Here is a 24,482-nt window from a genome sequence, read left to right on the forward strand (position 1 = left end):
TTTTACAACTCTTTATCAGGCAAAAAGTCCATAGAGATTGCCTTTACTAGACCTAGACAGTAGGCAGTCAGAAGACAGATGGAGTGGCTGGCTACACAGCATAAAAGGAAGAAAGAACAACTATCATCACCAAAACACAAACCCAAAGACCTTCCTTACAGAGCTCATTTCTGAATTTAGTACGTCATAGCAAAGTACCAATCATCTGTGAACAATAGCCATGCCTCTCATTTTGGTAGGAAAACAGCTTTAAAAGTTACCTAGAGAGAGATCAGGCAACTTCCTTGCAGTAAAATTCCAGTTACTATCACATTTGGGCCATTGTGCTTCAGAGAAAGTATGAATATGAACGAACTTGATTCAAGTTAGGCAATAAAATTTTAATTTCTATCGACTCAACAGCACTGGGTTTGCTGGGTAATTAAGTTATGTACTTTTGTTTTATCTTTTTGTGTATTTGTGGAGAAGGGTGCTCTGAAATTCGTTAAGGCTGAGGACAATATAAAACTCCCCTGTGGGTATTTGAGGCAAGGGAGATGTGAGAACATCGAAAATACCCAAAGAGGTAAGAAAAATTGAGAACCACAGAAAAGAGAGAACACAGATATAAACGGAAGTGAAAGGAGTTCAGAAGCCTGAGATTGCATTTCTAAGGTATAACTATGCATTTTCTATATATTTCTGAGATGCCACTATGATACAGTATTTCTGAGACGTGAAAAGATATTAAACTATAACTCCAGCCAATACTGTCAATAACTTATAAAACATTCCACTCCACAAAATAGTTTTGTTTCATTTGTTCAATACTGAATTTTACACTAAACAAACTAATCACACACGTTGACTCAATAGCAACAACAATAAATTAATAAAAATGATAATATTAAACATAAGCTAAAACACTAAACTCAATAATTCAACAAACATTTACTATGAGGCTGTGCTAGACACTATGGCAGACTTAGTAATGCATATAACAAATTTCCTGCTTTAAAAGAAAAAAACAAATTAGTAAAAAAGAAATTTTATACCTAAACCAGCTTTTCATTAAAAAATCCCCCAGATTTAGCATGATAATATTAATAATAAACATTTATTAAATACCTCAGGCAATATGTTAGGATCTTCAAGTTATTTTTAATCCTTACTCAAAATCTTTTATTCCTGTGTTACAGATGAGACAACTGAAGTCAAGATGTTAAGAAACTTGCCCATATTAAAATAGTCAATATGTGTCAGGGCCTGGTTTTAAATGGAATACAACTGATTCCAAAGTCCATGCTTCTTCTTTCAGACATATATGTTCTATTACTGGCAATATTTTCTAATGGGTTCTTAAGTGATAACACTTCATACAAGTGAGCACTGGTGCAGAAGAATACATATTTATTGTGACTCAATCTTCCTGTACTTTATTAACTCTCAACTATAAAGGTAACCTTTGTTATGTGGAGTGTTTACAATGTGGACTGAATTCACAGAATATAAGACTTCAAAGGGCACATATTTTAGAACCAATGTCTCAAATTAGGCATCATGAGAAAAAAACAGAATAATAATGTTTAAAGCACTTAAAAGTTCCTTAGAAGAAAAAAAGTACCGAAAATAATGTGTTATCAAATATATACCATCAAATGAATATTAAAATAAATTTGCAAATAGCTATAAAAAACTTTATCATCAAATTACAAAAGTTTTGTGCCAGTGGCTTCTCATTCTTTTCCCCACTCAGTGACTCCAATATACATTCATTAGATTCATGGATCTTCATTGATGAGTTCTGGTAACTGTTCAATTTTTTACAGAGGTACAAGAAGGTGGGAATATGATGTTCCTTTGCATTGCACAAGAAAAGGAGTCTTGCTACCTGTATCTTCAGAAAGGTCCCATGTAGGTTTCCCACGTTTCCTAACTCTCCCCAACTTTCTCACTTATTTCCTTCATTCCTCAAGACCTTTAAGTTCTTCCCTTTCCAGCAAGCCCATTCATCTTACAGAAGTAGTCAAGTCTTAAAGTTCCTTCATGCAAGGCCTCTAGCATCTAGGAAATGTTAAGTGGTCTCTGTTCTCCCTCTAGTTTCCACTGTGTTCTTAGTCAAATCTTAAAGATCCTAACAGGCTGTAACAGAACAGCCTTAACTAACATGCCTCCCTCAAGAAACAGTAATCTCATATCCACTCGCCCCACTATTTCCAGTTATATATATAGCCTACCAAATACAAAGAATGGTAATTAAGTTCAATTTATAATTCCAAGGCCTCTCTGCATACCATCACCCAATTAATTTCCCTAATGCCATTCTTTTATTCAAAAACCTGTAACTGCTTTCCCAATGTGTATTACAGAACACCGAAACTCTTTACGTTAGAGTTTACCTGTTGACAACAAGCGACCCTATAGGACAAAGCAGAACTGCCCCATAGGGTTTCCAAGGCTGTAATCTGTACGGGAGCAGACCGCCACGTCTTTCTCTCGCAGAACGGCTGATAGGTTCAAACTGTTGACTTTTCAGTTAGCAGCCGAGCACTTAACCTCTGCACCACTAGGGCTCCGTTAGAGTTTAAGACCCTCTAAAACAGATGCCAAAGTATCTTTCACAGCTTGCATATATATTTTGTACTTCAAAAAGAATTATTTTCTATTTCCAGGAAATGACTTCCTTACATCTGTGCTTATGCTCATGTGATTATTTCTGAAATCTCACCTACTCCTAATCTCAATGTTAGTACTACACCACCTGTTAAGGCCAAGCACAGATGCCATTTCCTCAATAAAGCCTGTCACAATAACTTCAGCTAGCATCTAAGTTTCTCTCTGAAATACTCTTGTAAAAATTTTGCTTATTAGTCATCTATAATTATTTCTTCTCTCGCAGAGCAGAAGCTTCCTAAAAACAAGTATCACACCTAATTTTTTATATTTATTGGTGCCCAACTCAATGCCTTACACAGAAGACATTCATAAATATTGGTCAACTGAAACGATTTGAAGAAATAAGTCATAAAATATTAAGAATGATACTGATTATAATAGTTAAATCTACTTTTCAACTTACCAAATTGTAAATTCCTAACAGAAGTGCTTCAATACAACCATTACTCTGTCTGTCTCGGCTAACTGTAAGCCGTAAATAAACCCATATCAATTCTGGCAAGAACTGCAGTGTGAACCTCTTAAGTCGAACTTCAGAGCTACGATAGAGTTCAAAGAGCTGGTGGCAGACAGGCTCCAGCAGCTAAAATAAAAATAAAGTACATTGGTTATTTCCATTCTTCTGTCTGTAACTGTACTTTTTAATATACATTTACCTATATAATATTTAAAATAAATTCTCAATATTAATTCCTAAATATTTTTTAATTCAACCAAAATCCTTAATCCCTATTTATGTAGAGACCATATATTAAACTGACCAATCCACTAACTATAAGTACTTTGTGCCCATATAATATCAAGATACCTTTCAATATACTGTACTACTAAATTATTAGATGAAAAATTCTTTAATCAATGTACTATAAATTATATTTGGCAACTTTCCCTTTCTATTCTTACCAACCCTTAACATTTTTCACTTAAAAAAATTTCCATCAGAAGAAAATAATTTCAAATGGTCATGTTTGAAATAAACTTTAAATCTCAACTCAGACTAAGATTTAAACAAATTATGTACCACTCAGTAGAGGGAAGGATTTTGTAATACACAATCTCTGGGTATTCAAAATGCTATTTTAAATGCATACAAATAAAAGAAACTGATTATTCCAGTTTTCCCTAAACACATACTTCCAATTTAGACCTGGTTTTGCTGGAGTAACTACAGGCTGCAAAAATCTGACTATCATTTTAAAAGGCAGATCATATACTAATTGTCATTGTTGTTAGGTCGATTCTGACTAACAGTGAACCTATATTCAGCTGATGGAAATACTGTGCGGGTCCTGCACCATCCTCACATTTGTTGCTATGTTTCAGCCCACTGTTGCAGCCGCTGTGTCAATCCCATCTCATTTAGGGATTTCCTCTTTTTCACTGATTCTCTACTTTAATAAGCATGATATTCTTCTCCAGGGACTGGTCCCTCCTGGTAATATGCCCGAAGTACTGAGATGAAGTCTTGCCATTCTCCCTTCTAAGCAGCATTCTGGCTGTACTTCTTTCAGAACAGATTTGTTCATTTTTCTAGCAGTTCATGGTATATTCAATATTCTTTGCCATAATTTATAAGGCATCAATAATTTTTTTATTTTTTTATTCATTGTCCAGCTTTCGCCTGCATACAAGGCAACTGAAATACCATGGCTTGAGTCAGGCACACCTTAGTACTCCAAGAGACATCTTTGCGTTTCAACACTTTAAAGAGGTTTTTTGCAGCGGATTTGCCCAACGCAATGCATCATTTTTCTTTTTTTTTTTTTAAATTGTGTTTTAGATGAAAGTTTACAGCTCAAGTTAATTTCTCATTCAAAAGTTTATATGCATACTCTTTTGTAACATTAGTTGCAATCCCCACAGTGTTACACCACATTCCCCCTTTCTACCCTGGGTTCCCTGTGTCCATTCGACCACGTCCTGTCCCTTCTTGCCTTCTCATCCTGCTTTTGGGCAGGAGCTGCCCATTTGCTCTGGTACATCTGATTGAACTAAGAAGCACATTCCTCATGTGTATTATTTTTTGTTTTACAGTCCTGTCTCCTCTTGGAGCCCTGGTGACATAGTGGTTAAGAGATTGGCCGCTAACCAAAAGGTCACTATGAGTCGGAATCAACTCAACAGCAATGGGTTTTTTAAAAATCTTTGTCTGAAGAGCGGGCTTTGGGAATGGTTTCAGTTCTGGGTTAAGAGTGTGTCCAGGGGCCAGAGTTTCAGGGGTTCCTCTAGTCTCTGTCAAACCATTAAGTCTGGTCTTTTTATGTGAATTTGAGATCTGTTCTACATTTTTCTCTGCTCTTTCCAGGACTCTGTTGGATTCTCTGTCAGGGCGGTAACTCGTGTAGCTAAGCACCATCTAGTTCTTCTGGCCTCAGGCTGGTGAAGTCTCTAGTTCATTTGGCCCTGTAATCCTTTGGTCTAGTATTTTCCTTGTTTCTTTGGTTTTCTTCATTTCTCCTTCGCTCTGAGTGGGACGGCTGCTCGAAAGCTTTTAAGACCCTGGACACCACTTGCCAAAGTGGGATGTAGAACATTTTCTTTATAAACCATGTTATGCCAATTGATCTAGATGTCCCCCGAAAATATGGTCCCCAGACCCAGACCCAGCTACTCTGCCCCTCATAGTGTTTGGGTGTGTCCAGGAAACTTCTTTGCTTTCGCTTTGGTCCAGTTGGGCTGACTTTCCCTGTATTGTGTGTTGTCCTTCCCTTCATCAAAGTTGATCCCTGTCTACTATCTACCTAGCAATTTCCCCTCCTTCCTCCCTCCCCACCCTTATAACCATCAAAGAATGCTTTTTTTTTTTCTGTGTTTAAACCTTTTCTTGAGTTCTTATAATAGTAGTCTCATACAGTATTTGTCCTTTTGTGACTTATTTCACTTAGCATAATTCATCCATGAATCCTCCAGATTAATCCATGTTGTGAGATGTTTCGCGGATTCATCACTGTTCTTTATCGCTGCACAGTATTCCATTTTGTGTGTGTACCATAATGTTTACCATAATTTGTTTATCCATTTGTCTGTTGATGGGCATTTAGGTTGTTTCCACCTTTTTGCTATTGTGAATAGTGCTGCAATGAACATGAGTGTGCATATGTCTATTCGAGTGACGGCTCTTATTTCTCTTGGGTATATTCCTAGGAGTGGGATTGCTGAATCCTATGGTATTTCTATTTCTAGCTTTTTAAGAAAGTGCCGTATCGTTTTCCAAAGTGGTTGTACCATTTTACACTCCCACCAGCAGTGCATAAGATTCCCGATCTCTCCACAACCTCTCCAACAAATGTTAGGTTTTGTTTTTTGGATCGGTGCCAGCCAATGGCATCTCATTGTAGTTTTGATCTGCATTTCTCTAACAGCTAATGTTTGTGAGCATTTCCCCGTATGTTAGCCGCCTGAATGTCTTCTTTGGTGAAGTATCTGTTCATACCCTTAGCCCTTTGTTTGTTTGTTTATTTTTTTATTGTGCTGTAAGTGAAAGTTTACAAAGGAAGTCAGTCTCTCATGCAAAAAGTTACACACACCTTGCTATGTACTTCCAGCGGCTCTCCTCCTAATGAGACAGTACATTCCTCCTCTCCATCCTGTATTCCCCGTGTCCCTTCAACCAGCTCCTGCTCTCCTCTCCCTTCTCATCTCGCCTCCAGACAGGAGTTGCCCATATAGTCTCACGTGTCTACTTAAGCCATGAAGCTCACTCCTCACCCGTGTCATTATCTATCTTGCTGTCCAGTCCAATCCCTGTCTGAAGAGTTGGCTTAGGGAATGGTTCCAATTTTGGGCTAACAAAGGGTCCGGGGACCATGACCTCCAGGGTCTCTCTGGTCTCAGTCCGACCACTAAGCCTGGTCTTTTTATGAGAATTTGAGATCTGCATCCCACTGTTCTCCTGCTCCATCAGGGAATCTCTGTTGTGTTCCCTGTCAGGGCAGTGATCTGTGGTAGCTGGGCACCATGTAGTTCTTCCAGTCTCAGGCTGATTGAGTCTCTGGTTTATGTGGCCCTTTCTGTCTCTTGGGCTCATCATTACCGTATATCGTTGGTGTTCTTCATTCTCCTTTGCTCCAGGTGGGTTGAGACCAATTGATGCATCTTAGACGGCCGCTTGCTAGCATTTAAGACCCCAGACACCTCTCACCAAAGTGGGATGCAGAATGTTTTCTTAACAAATTTGGTTATGCCAATTGACTTAGATGTCTCCTGAAGCCATGGTTCCCAAACCCCTGTCCCTGCTACTCTGCCCTTTGAAGCATTTGGTTGTATTCAGGAAACTTCTTTGCTTTTGGTTTAGTCCAGTTGTGCTGACCTCTGCTGTATTGTATGTTGTCTCTCCCTTCATCTAAAATAGTTCTAGTCTACCATCTAATTAGTGACTATCCCTCTTCCTCCCTCCCACTCTCTTCTGTGTTTAAACTTTTTCTAGAATTCTTATAATAGTGGTCTCATACTGTATTTGTCCTTTTGCAAACTGACTAATTTTATGCAGCACAACGCCTTCCACATTCCATGGTATGAGATGTTTCACGAATTCATAGTTGTTCTTAATCGTTGTGTAGTATTCCATTATGTGACTATATCATAATAATTTATTTATCCACTCATCTGTTGATAGGCATCTTGGTTGCTTCCATCTTTTTGCAACTGTAAACAGTCTTAGCTCATTTTTTAATTGGATTGTCTTTTTGTTGTTGAGGTGTTGCAGTATCTTTTAAATTTTAGAGATTAGACCCTTATCGGATACGTTGTAGCCAATTTTTTTTCCCCAGTCTGTAGGTTGCCTTTTTACTCTTTTGGTGAAATCTTTTGAGGAGCAAAGTATTTGATTTTTAGGAGCTCCCAGTTATCTAGTTTCTCTTCTGGTGTTTGTGCATTGTTAGTTATGGTTTGTATACTATTTACACCATGTATTACAGCCCCTAGCATTGTCCCCTATGTTTTCTTCCATGATCTTTACTGTTTTAGATTTTATATTTAGGTCTTTGATCTATTTTCAGTTCGTTTTTGTGTATGATGTGAGGTATGGGAAGTGTTAAATTTTTTTACAGATAGATATCCAGTTATGCCAGTGCTACTCGCTAAAGAGATTGCCTTTTCCTCATTTAATGAACTTTGGGCCTTTGTCAAATATCAGCTGTTCATTGGTGGATGGACCTACGTCTGGGTTCTCAATTCTGTTCCATTGGTCTATGTGTCTGTTGTTGTACCAGTAACAAGCTGTGTTGATTTCCATGGCAGTACAATAGGTTCTAAAATCAGGGAGTGTGAAGCCTCCCACTTTGTTCTTCTTCATAATGCTTTACATTGTTTGATTTCTTGACTGCTGCTTCCATGGATGCTGACTGTGGATTCAAGTAAAATGAAATCTACAACAACTTCAATATTTTCTCTGTTTATCATGATGTGGCTATTTGTCCAGTTGTGAGGATTTTTATTTAATGTTGAGGTGTAATACATACTGACGCATGTGGTCTTTGATATTTGTCAGGAAGTGCTTCAAGCCCTATTCACTTTCAGCAAGCAAGGCTGTATCATCTGCATATCGCAGGTTGTTAATGAGTCTTCCTCCAATCCTCATGCTGCGTTCTTCTTCATTTAGTCCAGCTTCTCAAATTATTTATTCAGCACATACATTGAATAAGTATGGTGAAAGGACACAACCCCGATGCACACCTTTGTGATTCTGCACCACACAGCATCCCCTTATTCTGTTCGAACAACTGCCTCTTGGTCTGCATACGGTTTCCTCATGAGCACAATTAAGTGTTATGGAATTCTCATTCTTTGCAACGTTATCCATAATGTGTTATGATCCACATAGTCAAATGCGTTTTCATAATCAAAAACACTGGTAAACACCTTTCTGACAATTTCTGCTTTCAGCCAAGATCTATCTGACATCAGCAATGATATCCCATGTTCCACATTCTCTTCTGAATCCAACTTGAATTTCTGGAAGTTCCCTGTTGATGCACTGCTATAATGTTCTTGAATTATCTTTGGCAAAATTTTAATTGCATGTAATATTAATGATATTGTTTGATAATTTCCACATTCTGTTGAATAATCTACCTTTAGAATGGGCACAAATATGGATCCTCTTTCAGTTGGTTGGCTAGGTAGCTGTCTTCCAAATTTCTCGGCATAGATGAGTGAGTGCTTCCAGCACTGCATCCATTTGTTGAAACATCTAAATTTGTATTCTGTCAATTCCAAAGCACTGTTTTTCACCAATACCTTCACTGCAGCTTAGACTTCTTCCTTCGATACCATCAGTTTTTGATCATATACTAGCTCCTGAAATGGCTGAACATCAACCAGTTCTTTCGGTACAGTAACGCTATGCATTCCTTCGATCTTTTGATGCTTCTTGCATCGTTCAATATTTTGCCAATAGAATTCTGCAAAGCTGCAACTCAGGGCTTGAATTTTTTTCTTTAGTTCTTTCAGCTTGAGTGTTCTTCCCTTTTGGTTTCCATGTTTTTGCACATTTAATTATAATACTTTACTTTGTCTTTTTGAGCCACCCTTCTTCTGTTCAGCTCTTTTACTTCATCATTTCTGCCATTCTCTTCAACTACTCTACATTCAACAGCAAGTTTCAGAGTCTCTTCTAACATCCATTTGGTCTTTTCTTTCTTCTCTTTTTAACGACCTTTTGCTTTCTTAATGTATGATGTCTTTGATGTTCTCCCACAACTCGTCTGGTCTTCATTCATTAGTGCTCAATGTGCCAAATCTATTCCTGAGATGGTCTCTAACTTCAGGTGAGATATGCTCAGGGTTGCACTTTGGCTGTCATGGACTTAATTTTTTAATACTAATAAGAAACTATAAAATAATTTTTAAATTAAAATTTAACACAAACTCTTAAAATATGAGTAACTCAGTAATTTCATACGCTTATTACCTCTATTCTGAATGACCAAAATAGTGCATAGACATTAGGAAATCTACTTGAACGTAGTTAGATATGTCTGTAATAATCTAACATTGCCGAAAAATCACTACATTCAAACTTGTAAAATCAGGTCAACAACCTGAATGTTGACTATACAGTTAATACTAAGATGAGTTCAGCTTAGTTCTTGAAAAACAACTTTAAAGCTAAGAAATTTACATACATACATGTAACTCTAAATCCTTCAAGTGAAATCACTATCATAGCTGTTAAAATCTTAAAAAGTATTCTAACTCTTCCCTTACAAATGAAGCCTAGACTAGTCAGAAAATTTGCCCAAACTTATAGAGAAGTTAGTAGTAGAGGAAGATACTAAAATTCAGGACTTTCTACAACAAAGTATTGTTTCCATTATACCGTATTTCTTACACTAGAATGGAGTTGGAGCAGAGTGAGGTTTGTTTAATCACAAATATTCTATTACATGTAGTACCAATAATGAAGAAATAATAAGCTTTTTGAATGTAGTCAGGAGATTGCCTTTGATACAACCTAGGGCACTTCATCCACTGAATGGCAGAAAAGAGTAGAGATGTTGGTAGAATGATAAGATTTGAACGAGAAAATAAGAGAGTTTCCAACTATTCTTTTTTTATTGATATAGAAAGCAAGCTGAAAATGAGGAGGAAGGACAGTAAGAATATGAGGAAAGAGAAGGTATAAAATGAACAGTGGGACAGTAAGTGTACCAAGGAAGTAAAGTAAGACTGCAAGGCAGCACTATGTGCTTATTTGAGATTTGTAATCCTGAATTGAAAGTGGGAAAGTGGAGCAAGTCAATCAAATTGTATTTTCTCAGGCATGTTCAGCTGCTCAGGTACAGCAGGCATGAAGTAGATGGATGGCTGGATTTTATCCAGCATTGATTTTGCCTAGAGAGTATGAACTGAGGGAATGAGAGGCAAAGGAGTTAAGAATGTTTACAAGGGGAATGACTGTAATCCTGGATCATGAAAATTTAGCTGGGAAAAGAGAGGAGTGAGACACTGAGTGGAGAACCAAAAAAAAACCAAACCCATTGGCGTCAAGTCAATTTTGACTCATAGCGACCCAACAGAGGAGGTGTAATTAAATCATAAAAAAAAAGTGATAGGGTTAATGTGTTAGGGGTCTCTTTGAATTAGAAGACTTGCTAGAGTATCTAAGGGATCTGGAAGGGAGGAAGGGAGAAGAATAAAGCCATATGCTGGTCTAGAGATGAACACTTAAAACTGTAACACAGGTTAGCCATGACAATGTAATATTAAACTTCTAGGAAGTATACATTAAGAATTTTTATGATTTTAAATAAAATTATTTGTAAGAATGTCATAAGTTCCAATTATTATTATACGTGGCATGTGGCAACTTTTTGAAATAATTTGTTAACTAAATAATACATCTGATTACATTTCAGAACATAACAGAATTAGGACTAAAAGGGCCCTCTTTATATGACTAAAGTTCAGCATTGCTTTAAGATTCTGCAGAATCGTTCTTTCTAAAGTCTGAACACATGGTTAGAACCATATGACCTGACAGGAGAAACAATGAAAGCAGACCTATGCCAGCAACTGGTTGATTATAATGAACGCTGGGTCTTGAACTTGGATCGCTGAAGTTGTAATTTCTTCCATTTCTACCTATGGCAAGGTCTCACACATTAATATTATAAAGTATGACAATATAAAATAATTGAGTAATTTCTTTAATGCCACAGTATCCAAAGTATAATAATCTCAGAAAGCTATATGCTCAGTTCCACAATGTCACAACTGCTCAAAATATTCTTGGAACATCTCTTTGAAAGAAACACTTTCAAGTATCAGTTTAAAAGTCACAGTAGAAAAAAAAGTTTTATTTCATAATCAGTCACAATTTTGACCATACAATAGAGTAGAAGGCCTCTGGCATTTAAGGTTCTGACTACCCAGTTATCAGCAAAATATCACCACCCAATATAAGCAAAGTAATCTGCCTTCATTGTTTGTTGTCACTAAATAAATACTGACTTTTGTAAAATTACCTAAATTTAGTTTTTCTACGTAAAATAATCCCCAAAAGAAAACAAACAAAAATGCTAGAGGGTAGGGAGTTTAAGGTAAAGCCAAAATGAAGAGATTGAAAAACATGATGTGTTTGGAAATTTACGGGTATTAAAGTTATTGCTGTTAAAGTTGTTACTTCAATATACTCCTTGAGAATGTCAAAGGTATCCTGTATTATCAGACCTGAACATCTATTATATTTAACATACTACTGTGAAATGAAGTTTTGGTGGTTTAAAAAAAATTCAGTGTATCCTCAAAGGAAAACACTTTGTACCACTAAAAGTGTACAAATAAATAATAAATAAATTTTAGAAAGTAATTTAAAAGAAATATAAAAATGTTTTGGGTTGGACACTTGGGGCTGTGTTGGCATCTCCTGTCTGGAGCGGGGACAGGAGGATAGAGAGAGTTGGAGGCTGGCAAAATTGTCACGAAAGGAGAGACTGGAAGGGCTGACTCATTAGGGGGAGAGCAAGTGGGGGTACGGACTAAGGTGTACATAAACTTATATGTGACAGTCTGATTTGATTTGTAAACGTTCACCTGAAGCTCAATAGAAGTTAATAAAAAAAAAAATGTTTTGGGTAATGTTGGTTACCACCATTGAAAAACTATAGAGCTTCATGAAGTGACATCTTTGTAGAAGACATTTTGATGTATAAATTCTGATAACATATTTTTTAAAGATTCACTCGCACCAACTTAGAAACATCTTTTTCTAAAATTAAATTTTCTACTTCAAACTTAATTTTTAAAATATTTATGTACCTTTGCATTCCTTTTTCCAAGCCAGAACCTAATACATAAATTGCAATATGTATCTTAAATATTTAATGAAATGCTAATATGAAACAAAAGAACCCTTTCTAGGTCAACTCTCAACTTAATCACATTTGCCACCTGTCATGGACTGAACTGTGTCCCCAAAAAATATATGTGAACTTGGTTAGGCCATGATTCCCAGTATTGTATGATTGTCTACCATTTTGTCATCTGATGTGATTTCCCTATGTGTTGCAAATCCTATCACTATGATGTAATGAGATCGACTACTGGCAGTTATATTGATGAGATCTACAAGATTAGATAGTGTCTTAAGCCAACCTCTTTTGAGATATAAAAGAGAAGCGAGCACAAAGACATGGGGGCCTCATACCACCAGGAAAGCAGCACCGGGAGCAGAGCACATTTTTTGGACCTGAGGTTCCTGCACTGAGATGCTCCCAGACCAAGGGAAGACTGATAATAAGGACCTTCCTCCAGAGCTGACAGAGAGAGAAAGCCTTCCCCTGAACTGACACCCTGAATTTGGGCTTGTAGCCTACTGGACTGTGAGAGAATAAATTTCTTTGTTGAAGCCATCCACTTGTGGTATTTCTGTTATAGCAGCACTAGATGACTAAGACATAACCCTAGAAATAAATATATTTTGAGGTTGCCTCAAGGAATTCCCAAAGAAATTATGGTAAAATAAGGAAATAAAGTGACCTTTAGCATATTTTAGCTTAGAATGATCTGAAAATAATTGAACAAGTCTTAATGGAATACATCATTTCTATATTTCCTTCTATTTCCATTTCTCTTTATGACTGTTTACTGACAATTACTTGGAAAATTCTAACTCTGGAATTTTTTAAAGGCACAGCATAAGCTAAACATTTATAAAATCGAGTATATTTATTCAAGTTCCCTAGGTTCCATTAATACTAGCCTCTCCTTCCTTATCATTACACCCCCTTTCCTTCCTTCAAAGGGGTTCATTACCAGCACATATACAAAGGGCCAACACCCTTGCCAGGTAATTCTCAGCAACCAGTAACACCATCAATATCCATCAGACGAGAGAAATGAAGATAAAAAAACCTTTTGTCCCTTCTGCAACCTGACAATGCAAAGATTATAGTTTTTGGTAGTAGGCTAATAAAAAGAGAAAAAAATATATATTTTAAAAAGTCAAAGGATACTTTTTATACACATGTAAGTCCTAATGAAAATGACAGCATTTTAGAACCTCATTTTGTAGTTCACTATTCTTCTTCTTTTTTTTTTTTTTTATTCTTCTAAACAATATTTATCAAGGGTTCATTACGTACATGATAAAGTATTAGATTCTGGGGAAGTAACAAATACAGAATATATGATCACTGCCCATAAAGAGCTTACATTCTAAAGAGAAACCATAAAACAGAGATATTTTAATAAGCAAAGTTTAAATGTTAAGTTAGCATAAAACACATTCATTATTCAGACAGTGAATTTTGAAAACTCCTGACCAAGAAGGATATGCATATATGTACATTACCCATACCTAAATTTTCAAAACATTCAGAAATACACAGCATGAGAAAAAGAGGCAGATTAACCCTGCAGTTGCTGCTACAAACTGCAACAGATGCAAGTCTAACTGAGAAGAGACAGGAAAGGAAGAGGTCAGTAAGCAAGCTTTTAGTGAAAGGACAAAAATAAAGATGGACTTTAAGTTAAGCTGCTGGTTAGGAGATGATTACCTGAACTTCTTCAAACTCACTCCAGTACACAGCAGTGGCACTCTTGGAGGCTGTATCTGGGAAGATAAGAAGCTACTTTCCTGTGTGTTCCTTTCATTTTCATTTTAAAGCACACATGAAACCAGTGGTGATAAAACTGTATGTTGTACTAATGTGTTAATGGAAAGATAATGTGTGTATTTTGCATAAGTTAATATATGGATCCAATACTGCATTTTTTTCCTTCTTCTATCCAAGGCCGAACAATAGGAAACTCTTACTGATCTTGACCATTTAGACTAAAAGGTGCTTTCTCTGATCATTTTCAGCATTTACTAGCAGCATCACCTTGTGTTATAAGTTTGATTTCGCTGATTAGAGCGATTATATATAGTCTTATATTATCAATCAAATAACTGTAAAGAATATTTAAAATAAATCTCAATCAGAATTTCATTAAATTTTGGCTTCTGGAACAGGAAACATTCACAGAGAAGAATTTCAAATTAAATAATCTATTGAGATGATAGTCACTTAAATCAAGAATCAAAATATACTACCCTTGACAAGAACAAATTTGATCGAAACATTTTAAAATATGAAAAGGAAGGGGTCAGAAAAAGCCAAAGCAACCATCAGAATGAAAAACAGCAGAAAGAAAGATTTTCAGTCCCACAAGTAAAATTGAAGAAATTTTTTTAAGAGGAAAGCTTACATATATGGGTTTTGGTACACATATTTCATTTCACTGTGTTAATTTTTTTTTTTTCTTATGAACTTTCCTACCTCATTATTCAAATCTTGAATAACTTTATAGAGGGCTGGTACCAGTGTTTTTTTCCGGTGTAAAGTTGCTGCATAATTGGTGACCTGAGTGTCAGGTAACGCCTAAAAGAAATCACCAAAGAAAAACAAAAGTGAACTTAATATTTGGGGTGTCAGGAACTTTATTTTACATGACTTCAATCTGAAAACAGTACTAATAGAGTCAACAAGAAAAGTGAAAATAATTAATATAGGAAATAACCATGAGAATTAATAAACTATAAAGTTAGGATGTTATTTAAAATAATTCTTTTAACTACTCAACCTTGAAAAATGGTTAGAAATCAAAAATTATTCCAAGATTTACCAAAATGAGTCACTTTAAACTAATCTGGTCCAAAATACAATGTAGGAGATATTGCAATTCTTACATTTTATATTTTTAAAAAACATTTTATTTGCATAGAATTATTAAGTTATATGGTTTTTAATCAAATCAGTGAGTGACTGTTAAGCCCAAACCAAACCCAGTGCCATCGAGTCGATTCCAACTCATAGCGACCCTATAGGACAGAGTAGAACTGCCCCACGGAGTTTCCAAGAAGCGCCTGGCAGATTTGAACTGCCAACCTTTTGGTTAGCAGCCGTAGCACTTAACCACTACGCCACCAGGGCTTCCAAGTGACTGTTAATTACAGAAAATAAAAGCCTAAAGCACAAATCCTACGTCTGGGCCTTACTAAAGCCTAGTGGCATCACCTCTTTTATTGAATATGTTTTTAAACTTAAATATCCCCTCATTGATCCTAACAACTATTTTCATTTTTACATATTATCTTCTAGACATTGTCCACATCAGTGCTTTTTTCAAGAGTTATAATTGAAACATATTATTTCATATTTTACTGTTTTCACTTCATATCAAAACATTAGCACAAGTTTAACCACACAGCACGTTTGCTATTTAAATTAATGACATTTAAAATCACATAATACATCCTTACCCCCAATCCAACTTACCTTGAATTCTGACAACCATTCTTCCACAACACCACGTTCAGATCCCAGCATCTTCTTCTACCTTCTATTTTTTTTTTTTTTTTACCTCTGAAAGAGAGTAGTGCTGAACTTGAGGATGGCAATACGCACAAAAGCTACCAAAGGCAAATGATGTGTGCCTTTTATTAAAGGAGAAATTTAGTATACATTTTAGATAAGGAAGTTTGCCAAAAAAAAAAACTTCTCTTCAGAAATAAGCTTTTTTTAAAAAAAAAAGATGCATTTAAATATATTATCTTAATGCTTTCATACTTTAACCAGCAGCTATGCTTCAAAATGAAAAATCAAGTTTACTGAGCAAAATCAAACAGCACAATACCCAAGACGATGCACAGTCTATGCCTGGAGCTCTTACCAAGTATACAACTGAAATAAGTTAAATCCAAAAAAAAAAAAAAAACCCATTGCCATTGAGCCAATTCCGACTCATAGCGACCCTAAAGGACAGAGCAGAACTGCCCCAAAGAGTTTCCAAGGAGCACCTGGTGGATTCAAGCTGCTGACCTTTTGGTTAACAGCTGTAGCACTCAACCACTACGCCACCAGGGTTTCCAAAATAAGTTATACACCATGGAAAAACCATGTGACAGATTGTAAATGACAAAGCTAGGTAAGCTAGAAATCAAGCATCATATATTCAGTAAACTGATTATAAACATATATACACCATAGAAAAGAAGGTCTTTGAAGAAGGTAGACCTATGTTTTCTAAAATGGAAAGACGTCCAATTAGAAAAAGCAAATTGCACAATAAATAGCATGCAAACCACAATTCCATTTAGAAATTGTGTAAGATGTGAAAAAAGCCTATTAAGTGTTTACCTCTGAGGGAAAGCATTATTTGAGAATACGTAATTTTGAATTCCAAAAAATAAATAAATAAAAACAAGCACATATTGTTAATAGAAAGAAACAACAATTTTTTAGGCTGGAAAGCTAAGAACAGGAAGAAATAAAGAACTTCTGGTGATGGTGAAGAACTGTCTTTAAAGCGACTAAAACAAAAGCTCCTTTATTAAAAAGATATCTTTGCCTAATTTTGTGTCAAATTTCATATTAGATTTTTACCTAAAAAAAAGAAATCAGATTTTCTAATTTTTTCTTCAATTCCAAAAGGATTTTTAAATATTTATCTATAAGGCACTATACTAAGGAGTATATAAGCAATAAGTACAAAAAGGAGTAAGATATGCCCCTTATTTTCAAATAGTGAATGCTCTTAAGTCAGACTGAAGTATTTCTTCAGTGTAAGATAAGAGAGAGATGGTGAGGGAACCTACATATTAAAAGAGATTAAAAAACATGTATTAATAATCAATTGCAAAGTATGAATCTTATTAGGATCCTAATTCAAACAGTTAAAAAAAAGTATGAAACAACTGGGGAAGGCTGAATATGATTGGTTATTTGATGATATTAAACTAAGGAATTACTATAGCTTATTTTTATATTTGACAATGGTACTGCCACCTGAAAAACCAAACCCGTTGCCATCAAGTCGATTCTGACTCACAGCGACCCTATACGACAGAGCAGAACTGCCCCATAGTTTCCAAGGAGCGCCTGGTGGATTCGAACTGCTGACATTTTGGTTAGCAGCCATAGCTCTTAATCACTGTGTCACCAGGGTTTCCAATGGTATTGCAGTAGCTTTTTAAAAAAAAATAGTCCTTATGCATTAGAGATACATAATGAAATATTTGTTGATGAAATGATGCCTGGGATTTACTATAAAATAAATAGGGAGAGGATAGTGAGGACAGTGTATTCAGGTATAGATGAACTACGACTGGCCATGAGTTGATAACAATTGAAGCTGCTTAACTGCTATACAGGTTTCATTATACTACTTGCTCTATTTTGTTACAGGTTTGAAACGTTCCACAATGAACAATAAAAAGAAAAAAAAACTGGATCAATGAACTAATACTACATATAAATCATGACATTAAAAAAAAAAAACCAAACCCACTGCCGTCGAGTCGATTCCGACTCCTAGTGACCCTATAGCACAGAGTAGAACTGCCCCATAGAGTTTCCAAGGAGCGCCTGGTGGATTTGAACTGCCGACCTTTTGGCTAGTAGCTGTAGCACTTAACCAGTACGCCACCAGGGTTTCCAAATCATGACATACAAGATACAAAATAATGGTTCTTGACTTTTTTTTTTCTTTGATGAGGGGAAGAGGAAGTCACAGATCCCTTTGGGATCTGAACAAAACTATGGATCCCTTCTTTAGAAAAAGTTAAATATGATGCCTGTACATAAACAATTTCACAAACAATGTCAGGGAGTTCATAGGCTTACTACAGCCCTTTCATAGGACTAGACCCCCAAAGTTAAAAACTCTTGCTGAAGAAATGAGACTTAAAAAAAAAAAAAAAAAGAACCATACATCCAAATGCTACTGCCCTTCAAATAAGCCATCTTTCGGGTGTTACATTTATTCCACTGATTGCTCTTTATTTTCTTTCAAATACCAATCACATCTTCACAATATTGAGTTTTCCCATATAGAAGCATGACATTGCTCTTAGTTAAAAATCGTCTTTGATAGGTCTTAGCATAAGTTATGTGTTTTCTTCAGATAGGTCAACACATTTCCAATTACCTTAATTCCTAAGTAGTTTACATTTTTTTGCTGTGATTGTGATTTTTTCCATTATGTTTTCTAACTAGCTATTGTTCAACAAAACAAAGAAAATATTTCTTTGAAAAATCAAAATAAATAAGTTGTTACATAATTATTTAGAATACTTAAAATGTTTTAAATCAAGATTTCTATGTTTTAGGAAAATTTATAAATTATTTTTTAGCTAACTATAAGAGATTACAAGATTTTAAAGACATATACTATCACAGTATAAAAAGGGCAAGAAAATGCAACTACAATTAATAATTTTTTTCATAATCTCTACAAAGAATATATACTGTTTTTAAAATGAAAAATTAGCTCAAATATTTTTAAAAAGAACCACACATCTTTTAAACCTGATACACACTGCATCAGAATTTCCACCCAATATGGAAACCCTGGTGGCATAGTGGTTAAGTGCTACAGCTGCTAACCAAAAGATCAGCAGTTCGAATCCACCAGGCGCTCCTTGGAAACTCTGTGGGGTGGTTCTACTCTGTCCTATAGAGTCGCTATGAGTCAGAATCAACTTGATGGCAACAGGCTTGGTTTTTGTTTTTGTTTTTTTAATAGGTCCCAGCTTACATATTTTGTAACAGCTCCCCTAAGTAATCCTGATGACCATCTTCCAATTAAAAAAAATAAAAGTATCCCATCTAGGGTAAATTTCTTAGTATCACAAATTTGGCAAATCAAATCTCTGCGGTATCTACCAAAACCACTTAAAAAGTAACTGAAAGTTAAATACCTTTAAATAGAAGAATAAAGTGGTGTTAATAATAATGATAACCATAACTCTATGATACAACTAAGGAGCTCTGGTGGCACAATGGTTAAGCATTCAGCAGCTAACTGAAAGGTCATCATTCAAACCTATCCAGCCGCTCTGGGGAAGAAAAGATCTGGCAATCTGCTTCTGTAAAGATTACAGCCCAGGAAAGCCTTTTGGGGCTATTCTATTCTGTTGCTATCAGTCAGAATCAACTCCAGGGCATTCAACAAAAATGTGATACAACTAATTTTAAGACATCAATTAATCAACACTTTAAGAAGAAAACAAGAAATAATATTAAAAAGAAAAAACTGCATAATTAAAGTATGATAAGAGATACCCATTTGACCACGTTATCACTTTGTTTCTGGATTCCCTCAGTCTTTGTACTTGCCACTTAGCATGATCTTCTTCAAGTCGTCTGTATATGGCTGGGTTGCTATCAGTTTAAATGTCACCTCCTTGGAGAAGCCTTTCCTATCTACTCAAATTGCCCCATCCCAGTTATTCCTCCCCTTCAACCCCTGTCATTCTGCCCATTTCTTTTATACCACTTTCCACAATCTAATTACCTTGGAGCCCAGGTGGTACAGTGGTTAAGAGCTACGGCTGCTAATCAAAAAGGTCAGCAGTTCAAATCCACCAGCTGCTCCTTGGAAACCGTATGGGGCAGTTCTATTCTGTCCCAAAGGGTCGCTATGAGTCGGAATCAACTCAACTGCAACCGGTTTGGTTTGGTAATTATCTTGCTTATTCATTTACATATTATTGTCTGTCTTTCCCACTAAAATTTGTACGTTACAGGAACAGGCATTATATCCCCAGTGCCTGGCACATAGCAGGCACTCAAACATCTGTTAATTCAATTGTGCTCATGGACTTGGTTTATTTAGTACCTTTAGTAATGATGGAACCCTGATGGTGCACTGGTTAAGAGTTTGGACGCTTACCAAAAGGTTGGCAGTTCGAATCTACCAGCCGCTCTTTGGAAACCCAATGGGGCAGTTCTACTCTGTTCTATAGGCTCGCTATGAGAATCAAATCGATGGCAATGAGTTTGGTTTTTTGGTTAGCAATGACAGTTTACTTCTGGCCATAACAAAACCTATTTAGATTTTTGCCTGCATTTTCTACTTGGTTAAGCTTAATAATTTTATTTTCTTCCAATTAAGTATAGATGGAAGTTAAATACTTTCTTTAAAAGTCACCCAGAAGCTTTTCACATGTAGATATTCTTCCAGATGCATGAATCAGTCACCCCAACCTTACCGACGTTTGAAATTAGACACATAGATTTGGAAATTTTGATGTCTTTGAATTAACTGGCATGTGTCAGGTAATCTTCTGCTGAGATAATTGTTCGTTCCAAAGCTGTATTATACTGTGATATTTTGTAGACATTTTAAGTAACAATTAGGGGTGCAAATTCAATTAAAAATTCAACCCCAAGAGGTGCTATTAATGTCAACTGAAATAATAACAGAATAAAAGAAAACTCAATGCTAAATTCTCAAAATGCGAAGTACTGATGCATACTGCTTTTCACAATTTACTTGCCTGATCACTGAAAAGTTTCTTCAGACAAGACACATCCTGATTGCAAAATTGTTAAAATGTGAATAAACATATATCTTAGAATGGAGGAGATAAGTAAATTATTATTGAACCTATCAAGTATATATAAACTCTATTAAATGTTTTCTATAGCTTACGTAATTTAATGAGATGCAGTAGAATCTCGCAGTTTAGAGCAGTGTTCTCAACTTTTTGTACTCAGGACCCCTTTATAAAATTTTAAAAATATTTTTTAATTCCTTTAATAAAATAATAAGCTAAATAGAGATTCATACAGACATCTGTACACAAATGTTCCTAGCAGCACTATTCACATTAGTCAAAACATATAAACCACCCACGTGTCCATCAGCAGATGAACAGATAACGAAAGTATTATATATCTATACAATGGAATATTATTGAGTCATAAAAAGGAATGAAGTTCTGACACATGCTACAACATGAACTCTTAAAACATTATGCTAACTGAATAAGCCAGCCACAAAAGTCAAATATTAACTGATTCCAACTATGTGAAATACCTAGAATAAATAAATTCATAGCGAAAGTTGATGAGAGGTTATGATGGGCTGGGGGGAAGGAGAATGGGAAGTTACTGCTTAATGGGTACAGAGTTTCTGTTTGGGATGATTAAAGCCTACTATATTAAAAAATTGAGGTACATATCATGGTTTGTAATAACAAACAGCCGCTACTTTGTGACACGCTTCAAAATATTATCATTATTACCAAATTATTATGTTAAAGATGTTCTAGTGTATTTGGACGCGTTTTCCGAAGTTTTTTATGCATAGAAAGGTACACTATATACTGAGACTAACATTTGACTAACTGACACTAGATATGAACTTTCCTAACTGTTACAACTAACTTACAATTTCGACTTAAAGACAGGCTTAGGAAAAGAATTCATTTGTGATTTGCCTATACACTTAAAAATGATCAAAATTGCAAGTTTTACATGTATTCTCCCACAATAAAATAGAAATAAGCCAATTACATGTTAACATAAATAACAATTTTTTAATGTAAAGTATATTTTTCTAAAACAACAAAAAAAAATTAGTGAGAGTTGCATTGTTTTACATGATTTTGTAACTGCTTCTGCATTCCATCTATTGCTGAAAAAGTTCACTGTATATTTATGAGAGAATGAGAGTGAAGAAGACAAATACTGTCTTAGGACTAGATAAGAAAATTAAAGTATAAAGAAGTTGAGTGGCCTAAGAAAGGTAAAATAGCTTAAATGGCAGAACTTGGATTTGAATTTAACTCTTACTCTAAAACTTATGGTTGAAAAACTGTGATCTGAATCCTACCTTATGGCTCATACTACGCTTCCCACTGCTTTCTATGTCTGGCCAGACTCTCTTTTCAGTTTCTTCACACCTTCACACATGCCTTCACCCAGCCTGGGATGCTGTCCTACTGCTATTATTTGAACAGCTGGCTCCTTCTCCTTCTGGAAATCTCAGCAGGATAGCAGCCTTTTCCTTTCTTCCTCAGTATTTTCCAATCCAACATATGGTTTCTTCCCTTCCTAGAGCTTCTTTGGGTTTCATAATTTATTTATTAGACCTCATGACTATCTCCCCTATTAGACTGTAAATTTCATGAGAGTAGGGTCTATTTCTGTTTTGCTCACCATTATGTCCTCAAAGCTAACAAGCCTACTACTGTGGTATCTGAACATATGGCAGGTACTTAATGTGTATTTGTTGAATCAATGAACCACACTCCTTATATGACCTCAGACAAATCACTTAAAACCTTTAGGCTTCAGTTTCCTGTATATGATAAGTTACTTTCTAACTCTAAAACCCTATAAATACATTTCAGTACCTTCATTTGAAAGATACAATAGTATTGGTTATAGAAAACTTTTATAAACATGTATTTCCTAACTAGGCTCAGTATTCTTTAATATTTAAAAGTAGCTAGAAAATACAGTTATAAATACACTGCAAGGTTCCTTTTTATTTATAGATCTGGTTACTGAAATCTGCATAAAACTCTGAGAAACATTTCTTCTATTATACATTTCACCCAACCCATCACTTATTATATAAAAACTATATTCAAAAGCAAGAGCTCAAGTTGATAATCCAGCATGCAGCTCAGTTCAGGCCCATACTGCCTCAATTCCAGGGTACACAACAAAGTAAGCAGGGTATCACAGAAAATGATTATCTTTTTGTGACCGTGGTAATGGTAATCTTTACCAGCAAGCTCTGACTACAACATAATGAACAGAATAATAAGCTGCTGGAAAGTGACCTGAAGAAGGTCAATCACCACTTGCCAGGAAGTTATTCAGAGTACCTGTTCAAATATAGTAAGCTCTCCATTACCTACATGTTTAGAACTTGTGTCTCAGCTGATAGCACACATCTTGTTCAGGAGTTCTCCATTTACAGAGAATCAGAATATAAGCAGTAGTAAAGCTTAGTGGTTAAAGAGTATGGGCTCTGGTACAAGACTGCCTGAATTTGAATTCCAGTTTCATGGCCTACAAGCTATATGTCCTTGGGAAAGTTACTTAACCAATCACTTGACCTAAAGTTTTTCACTTACAAGATGGAGATAATTCATATTATCCTATGTCAAAAGTTTATTTTAAAAGATTACATAAGTTAACACGCATAAAGCTTTAGAACAGTGACTGGCACAATATAAGTCTTCAGTAGTGGTTAAAAAAAAAAAACCCGATGCTATCTTTCCAACTCATATAGGACAGAGTAGAATTGCGCCATAAGGTTTCCAAGGGGTGGCTGGTGGGTTAGCACTACCAACCTTTTTGTCAGCAGCTGCGCTTTTAACAACTGTGCCACCAGGGCTCCCAAAAGAGGTTAACCAAAAAACCAAGCCCGGTGCCGTCGAGTCAATTCCAACTCATAGCAACCCTACAGGACAGAGTAGAACTGCCCCACAGAGTTTCCAAGGAGCGCCTGGCAGATTCGAATTGCTGACCCTTTGGTTAGCAGCCGTAGCACTTAACCACTACACCACCAGGGCTACCCCAATAGAGGTTAGTTAGCTATTATTATTATTATTACAGAAATAATATCAATATAATTATTTAATTTTTTGGACAATTCAGGAGGCATGTTTACTGTGTAGGTAAAGTATAGCAATTATTCATCCATTCATCAACTAATATTTACTAAATACCAATTACTTGCTGGGTACTGAGTTGGATGCTGAGCATAGAGCAGTGAGCAAAACTAATTAAGATTCCTTCTGTCAAGGATTTCAAGTGCATCAAAATATATATTGATAAACAAAGCTATACAGTTAACAAGGCAACATATGAGTAGGCAATAATGGGCTTGCTACTGCAAATTTTCAAATTAAGTGATCAACTATGAAGGCATTTCAAAGCATATGTCTGAAACTTTAAGCACTTAAGACATGCTATTATTGTAAATACCAAATATACTAAAATAAAATTTAAATATTCAATTCCCTTCATTGCACTAACCACACTTCAAGTGCTCAATAGTTACATGTGCCGTTGTTAGGTGCAATCAAGCCAATTCTG

General features: G+C 35.6%; 1 protein-coding gene across 6 annotated transcripts in view; it reads right to left on the bottom strand.

The window, feature by feature from the left end:
* The window catches only part of HYCC2 (hyccin PI4KA lipid kinase complex subunit 2), a 97,771-nt gene that overhangs the window by 38,181 nt on the left and 35,108 nt on the right, over nucleotides 1-24,482 (bottom strand). For all 6 annotated transcript variants that reach the window (XM_049887806.1, XM_049887802.1, XM_049887805.1 and 3 more), the window contains 3 exons: nucleotides 15,918-16,004; nucleotides 14,919-15,020; nucleotides 3,059-3,238 (listed from right to left, as the gene is read on the bottom strand). In XM_049887806.1, the coding sequence (XP_049743763.1) occupies nucleotides 3,059-3,238; nucleotides 14,919-15,020; nucleotides 15,918-15,968 (333 nt within the window). In that variant the 5' untranslated portion in view covers nucleotides 15,969-16,004. The remainder of the gene's footprint in view (nucleotides 1-3,058; nucleotides 3,239-14,918; nucleotides 15,021-15,917; nucleotides 16,005-24,482) is intronic.

The sequence above is a fragment of the Elephas maximus genome, chromosome 6 (assembly GCF_024166365.1).
Source record: "Elephas maximus indicus isolate mEleMax1 chromosome 6, mEleMax1 primary haplotype, whole genome shotgun sequence".
Taxonomy (NCBI): Eukaryota; Metazoa; Chordata; class Mammalia; order Proboscidea; family Elephantidae; genus Elephas; species Elephas maximus.